This window comes from Cygnus atratus, chromosome 1 (assembly GCF_013377495.2).
Source record: "Cygnus atratus isolate AKBS03 ecotype Queensland, Australia chromosome 1, CAtr_DNAZoo_HiC_assembly, whole genome shotgun sequence".
NCBI lineage: Eukaryota > Metazoa > Chordata > Aves > Anseriformes > Anatidae > Cygnus > Cygnus atratus.
Window position 1 is genome coordinate 42,264,950 of NC_066362.1, and position 16,705 is coordinate 42,281,654.

General features: G+C 47.9%; 1 protein-coding gene across 1 annotated transcript in view; it reads right to left on the reverse strand.

The window, feature by feature from the left end:
* The window catches only part of PAWR (pro-apoptotic WT1 regulator), a 78,718-nt gene extending 72,710 nt beyond the window's left edge, over positions 1-6,008 (reverse strand). The window contains exons 1-2 of the mRNA XM_035544097.2: positions 5,917-6,008; positions 5,080-5,730 (exon numbers count right to left, since the gene is read on the reverse strand). Coding sequence (XP_035399990.1) covers positions 5,080-5,568 — 489 coding nt within the window. The 5' untranslated portion in view covers positions 5,569-5,730; positions 5,917-6,008. The remainder of the gene's footprint in view (positions 1-5,079; positions 5,731-5,916) is intronic.
* Between the last annotated feature and the right edge of the window lie 10,697 nt (positions 6,009-16,705).

Here is a 16,705-nt window from a genome sequence, read left to right on the forward strand (position 1 = left end):
GGCACTGGATAGAGCTACATGCATAAGAGTCAGTATTTGCTGGTCGAGTGCTGTAAATTCCAGCTGTAGATACTGGACTGCAATCTGACTGTCTATGAAAACAGCAAGGATAAAATTATCCCTATCACCTCTTGAAGAGAAATTACACTATTTGCATGTATATTTTCAGCTGGAAAACTATTGCACTGCCCAGCCTTGTTCCAAAACAGAGCTGATCTAGTGCCTAGACACCATTGATTTGGAAGGTGTGCATGCAGTGACTTGGAAGCTGCTACAAGGGTTCTGGAAGTGAAAACCTCCCAGGTTTCTACATCTATGATGTGACTTAATTGAGCACGCAAGCTTACCTATGTAAGTGTCAGGGCATTAAAACACGCCTTTAAACATATACAAACAAACAACAACAGAAGCAGAAAAAATAAAAGCAGTAATAGAAGCTTAAGTACTGAAAAGAGGTGGAAAAAGAAAACGCCCTTCGCATAGGTTGCCCAGAGGCTAAGTCAAAATGAGAATTCACAAAGGTATCAACAATGAAGCAGACTGAATGTAAGTAATTGTGATAAAATCCCTTATCAGAACCTGAGAATGCTTCTATCACTTCTTTTACCCTGACACACTTGAAGGAGGAACCATAAATAGAAAGTAGTAAAAAACATGTGCTCACTGACAAAGCAAGCAGGAGGATGGCCTAACATGCTGTCAAAGGTCATCCGGGTCAAATAAATATATTTTAAACTTCTGTCATAATACTAACACCTCTGCACTGATGGCAAGGGTATCGGTGGTCAAAAATAGGTTTTGTTCAACTTCCCAGGATTTTCTTGAACATCCCTTTTTGAGACACTTGTCTTCCAACATAAGCAAAGAGAAGCAAGTTGTTTTACAAGAAAACGCTCAGAGACGCTGGACAACGCAAAGCTGCTTTCCCATTAACAGGAAGAGAAGGCTAGAACTGCTCCTTCAGTTACCTTAGTCCTCAGGTAGGGAATTGCTGGGAAAGACTCTGCTGAAGGGAGACTTCTGCCCAGGAGAATCCAATCACCAACACGGGGCTCCGCTCTTCCCTCGAGTTTCCAGCCATTCAGAGAAGGTTTCAGTTGCTTCACAACTTACACGGTAATTGCTACGCTTGACACATTTGGCATTTAAAGTTTCCTTAGGTTTTTCCAACTGGAACGCAGCAGCCTTCCGTCAGCTACGCATCGCAGCACGCTGGCTTCTAGTAGCAGGAACCCTTTCTTTCCCCACAGACAGAGCTCATCCCTCTGCTGGCAACGCTGCCATTCAGTACGACACCCACCAAGCACCACGCACGCAGTCCCTTCCAGGGAGAAAGGCAGCGGGCCACCGGCGTGGTTGCAAGAAGGCAAACCCTTCGGGCTGCTGGTGAGACGACAACAGATGGACAGATCGGCTGCACATCCTATGCAGAGCCCACGTTTTTACCTGTTACGCTACCTTTAGGCTATTAGGATTTTCCGCGGAAAGGTCAGGAGACTGTTGTGTCTCGCATATGGCAGCTTCATGTGCAAAATACACAGATCTGAGTTCTTTACACCTCTTTAAATCATTCATCGCGCTGTTATTAGCCGAAGAACACGTGTGAATTTAGAGGACTTCCAGCTGGTCAGGTGAAATGTAAACTCTGTCCATAAGCATGTTACAGCAAAACCAGCTATCTAACTCTCCCTCCTGGATCAACCGAGACTTTGACTCTACATGTACCTCTTTAAAAAGGTAACCACAACAACTGCTGTTATTCTGCTGGTTGGGGTTCAGAAAAAGCTTACGAGCGCAGCTTTGCCAGCAGAATCCTCCAGTGTAAACAGTTACAAAAGTAAAGCTGCACTTTCACCAGCGCGGCTTGTTTTGCTTGGAGCAGGACAGGAGAACTGCTTTAACAACACGAAACACGGCTCTCATCATCCTTGTGGGTCTTCGCAGAGCACTGTCAGCGTAGCACGATAGGAACTCTGTGTGTTTCTTGGACAGATGCGAGCACAGCTCCAAGTGGGGAAACGGTACAAGTAAACTTAACACCTGCATCAAGTGAGTATCTACAGACCGAAAAAATGCTTTCTAACAGATAGCTGTGGGGTGGGCTGGAAAGCTTAATACTTAAAAAAATAAACTAAAGTAAACTTAAGGAGTGATGATAATTAGATACAACTTAGTTACCTTTCACGACCTGTTGCAAGGCAACAAAGCCCAAATCCCACAGTGCTTAACACTACTCAGAGTGAAATTAAATGACTAAGATTCAACACGCTATCAAGACACTACTTTAAAAACACTGAAAAGTAACAAAGCTGCAAGCATTTCAGCAGCCATTTTCAAAAGGCATCTGTACCCAGATAAGCACTAGTGCTGCGAAGATATAAACCAACCTTTAATTCCACCACGATGGCCTCTAAACACAAAGCCTCGCCACTACACCCAACCTGTCACCGTTTGTTTCCACGGCCTCCCCTTTGGTTTCTGGCCTCCAATCACTTAAATACAAAATACTTTTAAGACAGTACTGTTTAAGACCTAGCTCCATTCCCTTCCTATTGAACAGAAGAGAAATTAATCATTAACAAATAACGATCTGCTAACATTTTTCATGACCACTTCAACATAAACGAGACAACCCGAACTTTTACTTTCCTTATTCCACCACTTCATAATACTACATTTTCCAACAGCATTAGAACTGAAATTACATCCTGGTTCTTTGGTGATGAAACCTGTTTTCATATTCTCTTTTGGGCCAAGAAGCTCCAGGGCAGTATGTATCTTCTGCAAGCGCATTTTGTAGCCAGTTACCTGGTTTCATTTCAGAGTACCAGAATCTCCTCTTTCTCGCCATTCCCCGTTGCAGTGCCATGCTGATCATACAACAATGCTGTTCTAGAGAGACTGTCTTCTTGAAAGCTAGGACAACAGAACAGCCAATAAGGCTTTAAAAGAACACCTTCCAAAAAGCAGTTCTAAAGCACAGCACTTGAAGCTCTGCACGATGTGAGTGATCAAATTCAGTGTAGACTACTACCAAATCACCACACAGCACACTGAAGCTAAGCCTAGCATCTAAAGGAGGAAGCCAAGTAACTGAAGTGTTGTAAGAGCAAGCCAGTTCAGTCTACAAGCCATCATCTACACAGCAGCAGCCTTCTTTGGTCCAAGTTCAGCTTCATAGTCACAGAGAGTCAAGACAACTTAAGCTGAGCGTATTGAATCAGTGCTTTAAAGCATTTCCTCATGAATAAACAGAAAGACAGCACAAGTAAATACTCTGTAAAACATTCATTAATAAGTAGTTACTCACATTTGACACTGGACACAGTTTTTGAATCTGTCCACCATCAGGAATGATCTAGTGCTCCCTAGTTAAATAATTCTTTGGAATGCAAGTGGTAATGATTAAAAACATTTAAGAAATGTGAAATGCTGGAAAGAAGTAGTTTTGTATAAATACATGCCAACCAGAATGCAACACTTTACAACAAGTCTCCCCAGAAACACCTCGTACAACAGGTATCTGCGTTTATTAAAATCTGACCTTAGAAAGGTAAGGTGATGCTAATTGCTGCTTTCAGAAGGAAGCAGTACAAAGATGAGAGGGTTGCAAGAAATGCCAGCACATGGTGACACTCAGCAAAATGAGCAGGCCCTCAACAGGATGTGAATGGGTGAGAGCTTGCTTCTCAACGCCTAAATACCTCAACCGTAATAAATAAACCACCCTTAGCAATGCAGCAGGTTACACTTGCAAATTGACACAGAAGAACCTAACAGTTGCTGAGCAAGGAGTGTGTGTTCCTGGAAAGCAAAGAATATTTTGAGCAATATTTAAAACAAAGCAAAAAAAAAACCAACAAACAAACAAGAAATCCAACCACCAGCAAACCTCAAACCACACCACCAAAAGCCACAAATACACAAGTTCAGAAAACCAGTTCAAAGAAGCAGAACACCAGCCTCAAGGGGGGGTGGCAGAAGACTGTGGGTAGGGGGTATGGCAGAGGCCCCTCAAATAAGATGTTTTACGATGAACACTTGCTGCAATGTACAAAGCCAGTATTAACTGAACTGGCACCACCTTACCTGGGGAAATAAAGGCACAGCATTTTTTAAGAGTCCATACAGGAGCATGGGGGCAGAGTGAGGGGGGAACATACAAAACCAACCAAAGGTAGTCCAGGAGGGGTGCAGGCTCTAAACCCAGAGGATTAAAGAACTCACTTGTGCCCCTTACTTTCCAAACCAGTAATATTCAAGACCCACACCAAAACATTTCATCTCAAGGTAGAGACTGTTCAGGTAAAGAGTCTGATCAAGTGCAGGGCCAGCCCCTAAAAAATGCAATTCTAAAAGACCTGTACAGCTCCTAAAAGGCATTCCCTGCCTTCTGATACCATCCTGTGTGAAAGTGTCTGCTCTGAACGAGTTTATGGTATCAAAAAGAAAGTGTTAATGACTGCAGGTATGGCAAACAGGATTCCTTCTCCTCCTGCTGCTCTAGAAAGAGAGCTTTTTATTGCCATTTTAGCCATCTATAACAGAAGAACAGATAATAGAAATGCTTTCTACGGAGAGATAGATAATCAGCATTAATGCAAAATTGGAGAGTAAAACACAGCTTTGTTTAAAGTTTCCTGTGGCTTTTCTTATTAACTGAAAAAAAAAAAAAAAAAACTAAAGACTTAGTTATCATTCTTCTGAATTCCTCTAGGAGTATTATAAATCAATGCCAGATTTTTATACTAGTAGCAAACCACAGAGGACAGTGGTGTTGGCTGATAAAAATATCTTCCTCTGCCTTCAAGAAAAAAAATGCTCTTTCAACCACCACATTTTTTCCAGCGCAGGAAATTCTTTCGGGCTCCAAACCGAGCGCTGTTTACACCTGAACATCAATTCAGCGCCCACAAACCCGCCTTCCTTCGCTCTGACGGTGCTGTTAGAGGGCACACGTCTCCCTTCGGACTTCCAGCGGCCCTAGCAGTGGCTTAAGGAAGAAATGCAGGGCAGGGATCAGGGCTGAGGGGAGGGGATGGGGGCCGGCCGCGTGTACTCGGCGGGCCCCGCGCTCACCTCGGCGGCCGGGATGTTCACCACACCTGTCGACCTGCGCTTCTCCCGCAGCTTCCTCTTCTCGATCTGCCCCTTCCCCTTCCTGGCGCTGGGCCCCGAGCCCTTGCCCTTGCCCGCCGGCTTCTCCTCGCCCTCGGGGGAGCCCGGCACGGCGGTGGAGGCGGCGGCGGGCTCAGCGCCCCGGCCCCCGGCGAGGCCCGGCGGCGGCGGCGGCGGCTCCTTGGCGGGGGCGGCCCGGCCCAGGCCCAGGCAGTTGAGGGCCCCGCCGGCGGGGGGCGCCGGGCGGTCCGGCGGGGCGGCGGGGGGCAGGCAGCTGCCGCCGCCGGGCTCGGCCGGGGCGGCGACCCCCGTGGGTCTGGGCTCGCTCACGGCGGCCGCCCCCGGTGGCGGCGGCGCCTGCTTGGCCCGCATCTTCTCCCGCTTGGCTTTCCACTCCTCCAGAAAGTCCGTGGTGCTGCCCCCGGCGCCCCGGTAGCCGCCGGTCGCCATGTTCCCGGCGGGGTCGGCTCGGTGGTGGTGGCGGCAGCGCCCCGGCTGCACCTCCGCCGCCGCCCGCCCCGAGGCGGCTCTGCCGCCGCCCGCCGACGAGAGGGGCCCGGCGGGGCGGGCGAGACGGGGGCGGGGAGGGAGGCTCGGCGGACGGCGAACACCCTGCGGGGAACAAAAGGGGGGCCGTCAAGCGTCCCGCTGCCAGCCCGTCCTCGCCCTGCCTCCCGCCCCGGCCGCCGCGGGCGGCTCCCCCCGGGCCCCCCCCGGGCCCCCCTCGCCCTCCGCCGGCCGCGACGCCCTCCCTGCCTCCCTCCCTAGCTGCCGGGAGCGGAGCCGCCCGGCGCTCACCTCCCTCCCTGCCGCCCGGCGGGGCCGCGGCTCCGTGCCTCGCTCGGTGCCTCGCTCGCTGCCGGCCCCAGGTGAGCGGCACCGCCTCCCGCCGGCCCGGAAGGCGCGGCCCCGGGGCGGCCCCGGCTCCCCCTTCCCCTCCCCTCGGCCAAAGCCCGGGCAGGGCAGGGCAGGGCTAGGAGCTGCAGGCACGGCACCCGAGAGGCGCCGGCACCTGCGCGGGGCTCCCCTGGGGCCGCGGCCGTCGGGCCGGGGCTGTAAAAGCCGCCCGCGGGACGCTCGGTCCGGGCTGTGCCTGGAAGTCGCCGCTGTCGCCGTGCGTGCGCTTCGTCCTGCCTCGCGTACCGGGGAGTGAAGGACGGGGCTGGCGCTTCCCTCCCTCCCCGCAGGTCCGGAGCAAGGTGCAGAGGCACAGGCGGCCCGGGCAGCCCGGCCGTGCCCAGCCGGCAGCACGTCTCGCGGTTGCTCATCGCTTTTTTTCTGACTTTGAGGTGTAATGCTGAGCCCGGCCGTGTGGTTAATGAAAGTCCTTACGAGTTTAGAGTGTAAACTTCTGAAACGGTTTTATTTATTTTTTTTCAGAAACGGTGCAGATGCTATAGATACAGGTTAAAAATTCCTGGCAAAACGGGGTCCCAAATGTCTGCGGGAGGCTGCCTGTGCCCTACAGCGCACATAGCAGGCTTCTTCATCCCCGTTCCTGCTCAAGCTTTGCAGCACTGCAGTGGTGGGCAATGCCTCAGGGAATCTCACACACACACTCACAGTCGCACACACACACTCACTCACTCCCTGAGTGGCTGAGGCTGGCAGGGCCCTCTGGAGCCCACCAGGCCCAAGCCCTGCCCAAGCAGGGCCACCCAGGGCAGGCTGCCCAGGGCCACATCCAGGTGGCTTTTGAAGATCTCCAAGGAGGAGACCCCACAGCCTCTCGGGGCAGCCTGTGCCACTGCTCCGTCACCCACACAGAAAAGACGTGCTGCCTAGTGTTCAGAGGGAACCTCCTGTGCCTCACCCCACCAACCGTCGATGCCCAGCTGGTGATCATCCATTTACTTGGACATTTCACTTAGCTCGTATCTGATTTCTGCTCTGGTTTGGGCTTAGGGCTTTTCGTGGGGAGGCAGTTGGTTTTGAAGGAGTTTATGTGTCTGTATAGATAGAAGTTCAGATACCTGCATCCCCAGCGCAGACAAAACCTCTCATCTTTCAGGCTAACAGTAAAGCCCAAAACAAAACAGGTTAATGGTTCCGTGTTATGCTGGAAAGCTGTTAATAGGCAGAAGAGTAGATGTTGAAAATACAGGTCTATACTAGCTCTACTCCTTAATGCTCAGCAGTAAAAAATTATTGAAGTTGATTATATTTCTATTTGCAGATCAAGCATTTAATGAAGCGTTGACTTAATCTTGACTCAACTAGCTCTTGCCTCAAAAAAACATTCTTACCTTCGCATTCATCTAGAGAGTTTTGTTAGAAAGCTACTGAGCTGTATTTTAGAAAACACAATTTAGAAAAAGGATCCTTAGTGTGAATTCTTGCCTGCAAAGCACTTTTCCCATTCTGTCAGACTCTTCCTCTTACAGACTCTTCCTCTTACATGATGAAGAGCTGTCCTTGAGAGAATCGTGTAGCTGTAACAACACTAGCATTTCGCCCCTTGCCATTGCCCCCCATGAGCAGCCCATCTGGCTAAAAATGTGTAAAAATCATGTAACAAAGTCATTATTTGTAATACCTTGTGCATATGGAGAAACAGAGTGGTGTATTTCAGTTTGAGGATTCCCTTAGCTCCCCGTCACCCAGGTCTTCCTGCGAGGCTTGGGCAGCATCTTACCTGCCCACCTCTCCTGTGGGTTGAGTACTGCAGCTGGGCTTTAGCTGCATCTGCCATTGCTGTTAGATTTATTGCTTCTATCTTCTATAAAAAAACATTGCCTTTTTTGTTGTTGTTGTGTTTTTTTCAGTGCCAAAAAGGCTTTGAGTTCCTTACGGTCTGTTATATATTAACAGGAGTTATGTTGTGGTGAGTGAGGTTGGGCTTTGAGTGCCCAATACAAAAATGCTGACTGTCAGACGTTTGCATCTCAATAAGATTGTCTGTGCTGGAGAGCTTTCAGGGATAAAGTCCCAAATAGTTTAAGTATCACACTGCGTGTTTTCCTCAGCCACAACTGAGAACAGCTGAGTAGGTTGCAAACAGCACATTTCTTTTTTCTTACAAAAAAAAAAATCTCGAGGATATACTTAAGGCCTAGGAATACAATTCATTTTATTAGCTATGTTTTAAGCTGGCATAATGACAAGGGTCCCTAAGCCTTAAAATATTGTTTTTTGTATATTCATTATTATGGAATGAGATTTTCCACTAGAGGTAAAATTACCACCAGGATTTGGTAGGATGATCTTGATCTCCTTTGCCAGGCAAAAACCAAACACTTTGTCTTTTCAATTTAGAATTAAAAAAAAAAAAAGGCATTTATTCCTAAAATCTTGAGGAAATGAAGTGCCTTGTGGGATTGGGCACGTTAAAGCTGGTTCCTTTTTATAAGGTTGCAAGTTGTTTCAGATTTTTGTGACTTCTGCTAGAGATCCAACCGATTATCCAACCTTATTAAGGTTCTGTGTACAAACTTATCTGAGCCATAATCTTTTATGAAGTAGCATTTTTCAAGGGCTGGAAAATAAAATAGAGAATGCCTTAATGTATTACCAACTGAGCAAATTAAAGACAACATCCAAACTCCTCGCCAATGTCTGTTTGCCTGTTGTCCCCAGGCTCCTGGTTAGCGTTTGTTGTACCGGCTGATGCCCATATGCTCTCCACAGAAACATTCTCTCCTTCTTTAGCATCTTTGGAAGCTCTCCCTGAAATCTTTGCGGAGACTGCTGCATTTCCCTGCCTGTCTTCTGAAAACACGCTTTTCCTTCCATTCCCAACTTTACCCCAGCCACATCTGTCTTACCTGAGCATCCCCAAAGCTGCCGCTCACTGCGCCTACCTGGTGTGCCCTCCTCTCCTCCCTCTGAAGCCCACTCAGCCAACAGTCTTCATGCTGCTTCTCCCAGCACAAACTTTGTTAGTCCCCTGCTTGCTCTGCCTGCTCCATCACTCTTGCAAATTTTATTCAGCTCTCTCCAGCACAGTCCTGTTAAACCTCCCCTCTCTGCTGCTTTGCATTTCACCTGCTGGATAATCCTCACCCACACCACTTTGTACCCCAGATAGCCTATCTATTTCAGTGAAATCTTATTGCTATCTCTTCTCAGAAATACATGCTTCTTTTTTATCCATAGAATTTCAAAAGCCTTCTCTTTAAACCTTTCCCATTAAATGACTTACTGTAACTCCTCTCTATCTTTCTGTAAAAAACCCACCTATGCTGCATGAAATTTCTAATGTCAAATCTTCATGTAAAAGTAAAATGATCCTATGACATAGCACTGCTGTCCATCTTGACTCTTCTTTTAACCTTTTCTTGCTAATGCTTTCCCAGCCAATGCCCTGCTATCTGGTGCCAGTGCCTGCTTTCCTGCCTCAGGTCGCTCACGCTGCCACAGACCATGTCCCTAGGGCAAGATATGGCGAAGTACACTTTGCAAGTACATGTCTCCCTCCTTGCACTCTCTTGCTATTCCCAGTTATATCTCTAACAGAAGATTGTATCTCTGTCAGAGACAGTCAAAATTGTTTAAAAACTTCGGTGGTGCTCCGGAGCCTTGACCGCTGGCCTCTTCCCCCTACTTCAGAGGATTCATTTGTGGTGGATCCCAGTGAAGAAGCAAAGCTGTGAAGGATAACATGGAGATCCTTCCCATTTGGCTTCAGGACAGCAAAGTGATTGCATATTTTGTCTCTAAAAATTTTCTTTTTTAGGTATGTAGAGAGAGGCTTTATTTCTGTTTACGTCCGTACTGTTTGCTTTTCAAATTCTCTCTTAACCTTTGGTTATTCTCAACTTACCTACCAACTTCTCTTATCACTGGGTCTTGGTTGGTTTTGCATTTTTGTCTAAATGTGGATAAAATGCTATCCCTTGCAATGTAATACAACTTTCTGCTACTTCTGAGCTGTACACGCTATCTAAAGCTGAGAGGCTTAGCCTATCAGCATGGATTTCTATTTCCTAAACTTTTCTTCCAGCTTTTAATTAAATTCTTCTTCTTTTTTTTTTTCCCCTCACTGGAGCTTACTGCCACAGTGCTAAACTTCTGGCAAGGTTTTCCTCTGTAAGGTTCTGACAGTTAGTGATGTTCTAGTCCCTGTGGTCAATGGTTTAGCTGTATTACTTTGTTCTGGTTTTTGTCTGGAAACGCATACAAATCTGGCATTCCCTCTTTCACTGAAATATCAACTGTATACTATTTGCTGTGTTACTGAATTGGATGTTTAAAACATGTTTTTTTTTTTTAAGTGCTAGGTCCTGATTTGAAATCTTGCATTCAATTATAACAAAGCTTTGTAAAATAGCTGGATTTATCAGCAGCTGTTAGCATTCAGGATCAGTCCTAGGGGCCATACCTTCTAGTCTGGTTTCTGTATGTGGCTTTACCATTCTTGAACTCTGCTATCATTTGACCATAAATAATGAAATAGTTTCTTCAAACCATGTACTATCATCTCTTGGAGCAAAGTTCATTCATTGAACTGATGGAGGCGTGCAGTGTGGAAAGAAAAATAAAAATTTACAGAAGGAAGTTTACTTGATTTTCGAAGTATTTCATCTTACAGTATGAGAAACTCATGTAGAGATTGCCATCTGTCTCCAGTTTGCAGTTGTTGGATAGGAACGACGGCAGAGATGACTTCAAAGGCTTGATAAGAACATTTTCTGCCACAGTTCACAGTCGCTGCTTCTCGCATTCTGCACTGTATGCTTTTCCTGCCTTACAGGAAAAAAGACCTATGGCTCTGTTTATCTTGCTGCCCCTCACTATTTGTGATGAAGTTCAGTCAGCATAGCTTTGAAATAGTTTATTGAGCAACCACTCTACCTCTTTTTCACTGTCGAAATAGGTACTCTCTAGGGCCAGATCTGAACGGTGAACTGAGTGCGTATGCCCTAGAGCAACTTGCTGAGGAGTGGGATGGAAAACAGACGTGGATTCAGAATGTTACACGGTGAGGTATAAGAAGGTGGAGGAAAACCAAAGCTGACAAATCTTACAGTGTCTGGGGGAGAAGGGAGAAAAGGGTGAATGCTCTTAGGCAGGCTACCAATATGCCTGAGGACCAGTTTGCAAAAGGCATGGAAAAACTCCAAAACCCTGACAGTGAACCAGTAGGGCCAGGATATAGGATAAGAGCACGATACAAAAGAAGCACATAGAGGAGACAGTCTTTCCATTCTGGCTCCACTTCCATGTTCCCTGTGAAGGAACCTAGGGAGGTTCTCACAGAACGCTTCGTTATGGAGGATCCATCAAAATTAAAGTATTGAAAAGAAATAACACAATTTGATAAAGTGAAAAATCACAAATTGCCAAGCTGAGGGGTGGTGACAAAGCAGTACATGGAATTCAGTGTAGATGAACGTGAAGTGACTTAGGTTGGGAAGAATGTTCTAAGGTGTCATCTGAGCATGTACCATCTTGGTGCTTAGGGACATGGTTTAGTGGGTGACATTGGTAGTAGGGTGATAGTTGGACCTGATGATCTTGGAGGTCTTTTCCAACCCTAATGATTCGATGATCTAGACATACCTGAGCAGCACTGAGTCTGTCAAACCAAAATGGTGCCCCAGAGCGCCCGTGCTCCCTCATAGCAAAAATATCAGGGAGGCATTGGGTTTGGCTGCGTGCTGGCTTATTAGTCCAGCCTCTACACTTGCACTTCCTGGAACAAACAGAGGTGCTCTGGTGTCCTTACAGTTCCCCGCAGGAGAGAGGGACCATGCAGTCTTCTGGACATGAGCTACCCTTAGATGCTTTCTGCAGCGTGTGCCTGTGCACATTGTGCTCCGCACTGCTCAGGGAGCCAGCTGGGCTGCCACCCGTACAGAGGGGCCACCTGGTCACAAAGCTGTTGTGCCACCTCAGATAATATCTGTCACCCTGGCAATTCAGTGCTGGCTTACTTAGCCGTATGACCAAAATAATATCACAGGTTTACATTACAGTTAAGATAACCTTAAGTTATCTGAATAACGCCACCTTTGTTGCTTTTTGTGTTATGTTTGATACGTTTCCAGACTGGATGTCAACATCTGATGACCTCCATTAGTGCTTAATGTAAAACTCTTTGTACACCAAGAAGCTTTTACCAGCACTGAAGGACTATCGGCACCAGCAGAGCCCGTTCCCTCCTCTTAAAGACAGCAAGCTGTGAACAGACTTGCCTCTATACAGCTGATGCTCAGGGTAGGTTTAAAGCATTGGTCAACAGATTCTGGTCCCTGCCAAAGACAATTCAGTTCCTGTTTTTCTGTTTCTCCAGATGTAAGCTTGCAAATGAATAATTAGAAACCAAATCCAGTGGTAACTGGGCTGCTGTCTGTCTGTGTCTGCTAGTTACACTTTATAACCCTTCGGGGATTTTTCTTTTTCCTTTTTTTCGATAAACAACCCTCTAGCTCTTATGAATTGTTTTGATTCTTTGAAGGACCAAGGCAAAGCCAGTAAAAATGAAGTAGGTCTCCCGACTGTCCCGTGTCCCTCTGGCAAACCTGTTCCACAGCTTCCTCCCAATCCGCCCAGTGCAGGGCAGGGCTCCCGGCACCAGGCGTGCGGGGGGCTCAGAGCTGTGTCCCCCCGAGGCACGCGGTTAGGATGGACTGACCGACCTCAGAGGGCCCACTGGGAAACTGGGCCTTCACTGGGGTGCATGCAGAATTTAGTGTGACGGCTTTTTACAGTGCTTTGCTTGAGCTAGCTCTTTGTTTGGCAATTACTTTTCTCTTGCGCCACAGTATTTCTAGGACCCAGGGTTCTTCATATGACGGACCATAAAGAAGTTGCCTTGTAGAAGGAATCAGGGAGATATTTCAGGAATTCAGTACTGGTTATTAGTAGCAATCATCTGGAAGTGTCCAAAACAAACACAAACAGCAATCAATCAATGGCTGTGACATATCAGTGAGTGTAAGCAGAGGAGGGAGAGCGGTGAAAAGAGTTCAGAGTCTTGCTAAGAAAGCAAACGAAATAAAAAGGGAGAGAACAGCTTAAATGAGATAAAAATGAAATTTACTTTCTATTGTTAAAATTATGATGGTACTTTATGAAACTTCTTTCAGTGATACCTGTCTGTGCTATAAACATCTAGCATGAAAGCTTGGGGCTGAACAACAAAACCTATGTGCCTATATCGTAACCATTTTATATAAACCAGCGTGGGCAATGCTTAAAATTGAATTTTGAGTTTTGCTCATAATATACATTCTTCGCTATTTCAAGGTGAAAATTGCTAAGGCGTTTAAGCAAGTTTCAAATATGTATTGAAAAGAAGTTTTAAGTTAAAAAATTACTTGGAAGAAGACAAGCTGCATACTTTGTACCACCCACAAGCAAGTCCACAGCCAGTGCTATTTGTAAATTTTCCCCAAAGCAGCCACATTTCAATGGAAAAAGTGCAAGACTTTTAACTGCTTTCAACCTGAATCTGTTTAGAGGTATGACAGAGAAGAATAGGAACAAAGCCTATGAAAAATAGTGCTGATTCCTGAGGAGGGCAGTAACTGGATTAAACAGGAACAGGTGACTTGTACGGTGCTTGGTTTATGGTAGAAGCACTCCCTTGGGTCAGAGAGAAACTGGAGTAGGTGGGAACTAAATGGCTTGGTAGAGGCATTCCTCATTCCTCCTGAGTAAAGATTAGATTATCAGGGGAAAAAGATCCTGTGGTCAGGAAAGATTAATGGCATCTCTGAAACCATTAGGGATGTGTGCTTGTGAGAGACTCGGGATAAGGAGGTGCAAGAAAAGGGGGAAGGGGCGGCAGGTAGCAGGGGTGGAGGGAGAGGACACCAAGTGTTGAGGCTGCAGAAGTTGTAGTCAGCAGAGAAGTTGATGGAAGATACCACGGTGGAACTATCAGCAAGAGAAGTAACCCACGGTCAGCTCTGAGGAGTGAGTGAAACAACAGGGAAGCAGCAAATGAGTAGAAAATGCAAGGACCAAGCAGAAGGGTGGGGACAGCCTAGCGGGGCAGAAATTGGCAGTGACTACAAGAAGAACTGACTGAGGAGTGCTGGGAGCTGAATGCCCCGGGAGGGTCCCGGAGATCTGGGTGGCGTGCAGGAGCGGCTGAGGAGGCTGACAGCCGAGATGAGCAGAAGATGGAGTCAGTTTTCTCCAGAAGCTGTGGCATGTCGGTAAGCTTGTAGGGACTTGTTAGTAAAACATGAAGGGAGTTCTTACACGGGATGTCTGCGTGTAGCAATGCTGAGTGCCACTCCCCAGAAACTGTGGAAAATCAGAGTGCTTAAGGTCTCCAGGGCAGTGGCTTCTTGGATCTTTCGGTTATTGTGGCTATCACCCTGAACTACAGAGAATGTAGCTCAAAGCTCTCTCCTGCACACAGAACAGGTATAAATGGTGGCTTGGAAATAGGGGCAGAACCCTGCCAATGCAGGGCTGAGGAGAAAAGGTGGAGGAGACTGGAGAATAATGTTAAAAGGAAAGTGAGCAGTGCTTGTGGTATAGTATACGTGTTTGCAAAACAATGATCAGGGAGGAGAGACTGACTGAGGCAGAGGAAAAGGAGACAAGAGATATTGCAGTGTACACAGTGCTGTGGTTACAAAGCAAAGCCTGTAAGCAACACACTTGCATGGTGGTCACACTGCAGTGGGGTTGGGCAAGGAGTTAATCTGCATTTGGCATTTCAGCCAAGTTCAGTACTGCTATAAAACGCAGGCTTGCCAATGCCTGATACGGAGGATTTCTTTTCCTTTTTTAAAATTTTCCTTCCCCCCCCCCCTCACTGGGCTCCAGCTGAGCCTTCCTGAGGTGCTTTGCATGTGCTGGCTCCCAGGCCACAGGGCAGCTGGCACAGTGCAGGGCACCGGTGCCAGTACCGATGCCAGTGCCAATGCCGATACCGATGTCAAGAGGCTCCAGCAGGGCCATGCCAGCCAAATCCATTCCTCCAGGCTCATCAGCCTGTCCCGAGGGGTCAGTTTCAGCCCAGTAGGCAGGCCGAGAGCTCTCCACACCGTTCACAGTTTTTTGGTACGAGGTGCGTGCACGGAGGCCTTGCTGTGCTCAGCCTCACTTCACGCCTCAATTAACTCGAGTTTTCTGCTCCTCGCCCCGCTCCCTGCCTCAGCCCAGCTCTGGCTCGGCTCGCACAGAGGCAGAAGGACCTCGGGGCGCTGCCCCCAGGGAACAAGAGCGGGCAGCCCCGGAAACCCCACTGCCAAAGGCCTGCCGGGTGCCCGAGGGCCTGGGCCGGGCCCGGGTCGCCCCTGACAGGGCAGCGGGGCCCGGCTGCCGCGGCCCCCGGGTGCCGCCTGCTGGCTGCCGGCACGGCCCGGAACGGCCCCGCCCGGGGATTTTAAACGGGAGCGGATCGCTCCTTGTCGGTGCGGGGGGGGAAACAAGCGGCAAAAGCGGGCTGACACGGCAGCTGAAAGAAGGGATAGCTGGGGCTGAGTTAGCGGGCATGAAGCAGCACCGGTGGCTGCAGATTTGGTGGGAGGAAAGACTTCGTATCCTGCTGCTTGCCATAAAAACCTGAGGGGTGAGCTGATGACAGCTGGAGAACCGTGCTCGTGATAAGAGCAGTTTGTGCAAATGTGGATTTTTTTATTATTTTTTTAAACAATTTCACTTTTCCGTTAAATCTTCTGTCTGGGCAGTGAGTACACTGTGTTCCCACACGTGTATTTTGTGTACCTTTTCCCTAGACATGTATTCAGTGCCAGCTGGCAGGATGATGCTGTGCTCCTTTCCCTTGGAAGCCTCAGGGCGCGGGGCTGGGTGAGCCCCCCTGAAAGCAGCAGCTTGATTTTAGCTGCAACGTAGCGACTCCGAGTCAGGCCTGTCCTTTCTTGAGGCCGAGATGCAGCCTGAAAACAAGGGTACGTGATGTAGACACTAACACAGGCAACGGGGCTGGCTTCCCACTCCTCTTTGGTAGGGGAGGGCTGGGGCTGGCATAGCCACCCACAGTGCCAGGGTCTCTGGGGTCCAGAGATACTCCAGCTCGAGGCCAGCGAGGTCTGCAACTGCTTCTCGCTGTACAGTTTGCTCAAGGGGCCATTCTGCCCAGTCCATCTGCCCGCTCAAAGGACACCGTGTAGTGCAACAGGTGGAGCTCCCAAAGACGGTACCAAGGGTTCTTCTCCCCCCCTTTTTTTTCTTGCTGTTTTTTCCCCTTTGTTATAAATGCTGGAAGGACCACACTGGAAGATGAATTGTGCTGTCCTGGCTAACTACTTCTGCTAAGCTTTAATAGGCTTGCGAAACAGATGGGTAGAACCCAACCAAGAAGGGTGAAATAATTAGGGTTGGAATGCAGGGCTTTTGTCCCTGCCATCATTATCCCTGGGCCAGATCAGAAACATTAGACATCCAACAGGTGATGTTTTCAGACGAAAAAACGAACAGTTCCTCCTTTCTCTAAAGGCTACATACTTTTGCTATCTAATCAGTAATACAGACCAGGGAGGTGCTGACAAAAGTAAGAATAGCTGATGACTTCATCGGTGTGGCAGCAGCTCTCCCTTTAAAGCGTCAGCAATTCATTGTGGGTTTTTGAATCTTTTTTTTTTTTTTGTAGGGGGGAGGGTTATTAATTCTGTCTTTCATATGAGAATCTGCAGTCACCTTTGGGACTGGTATATTCTTT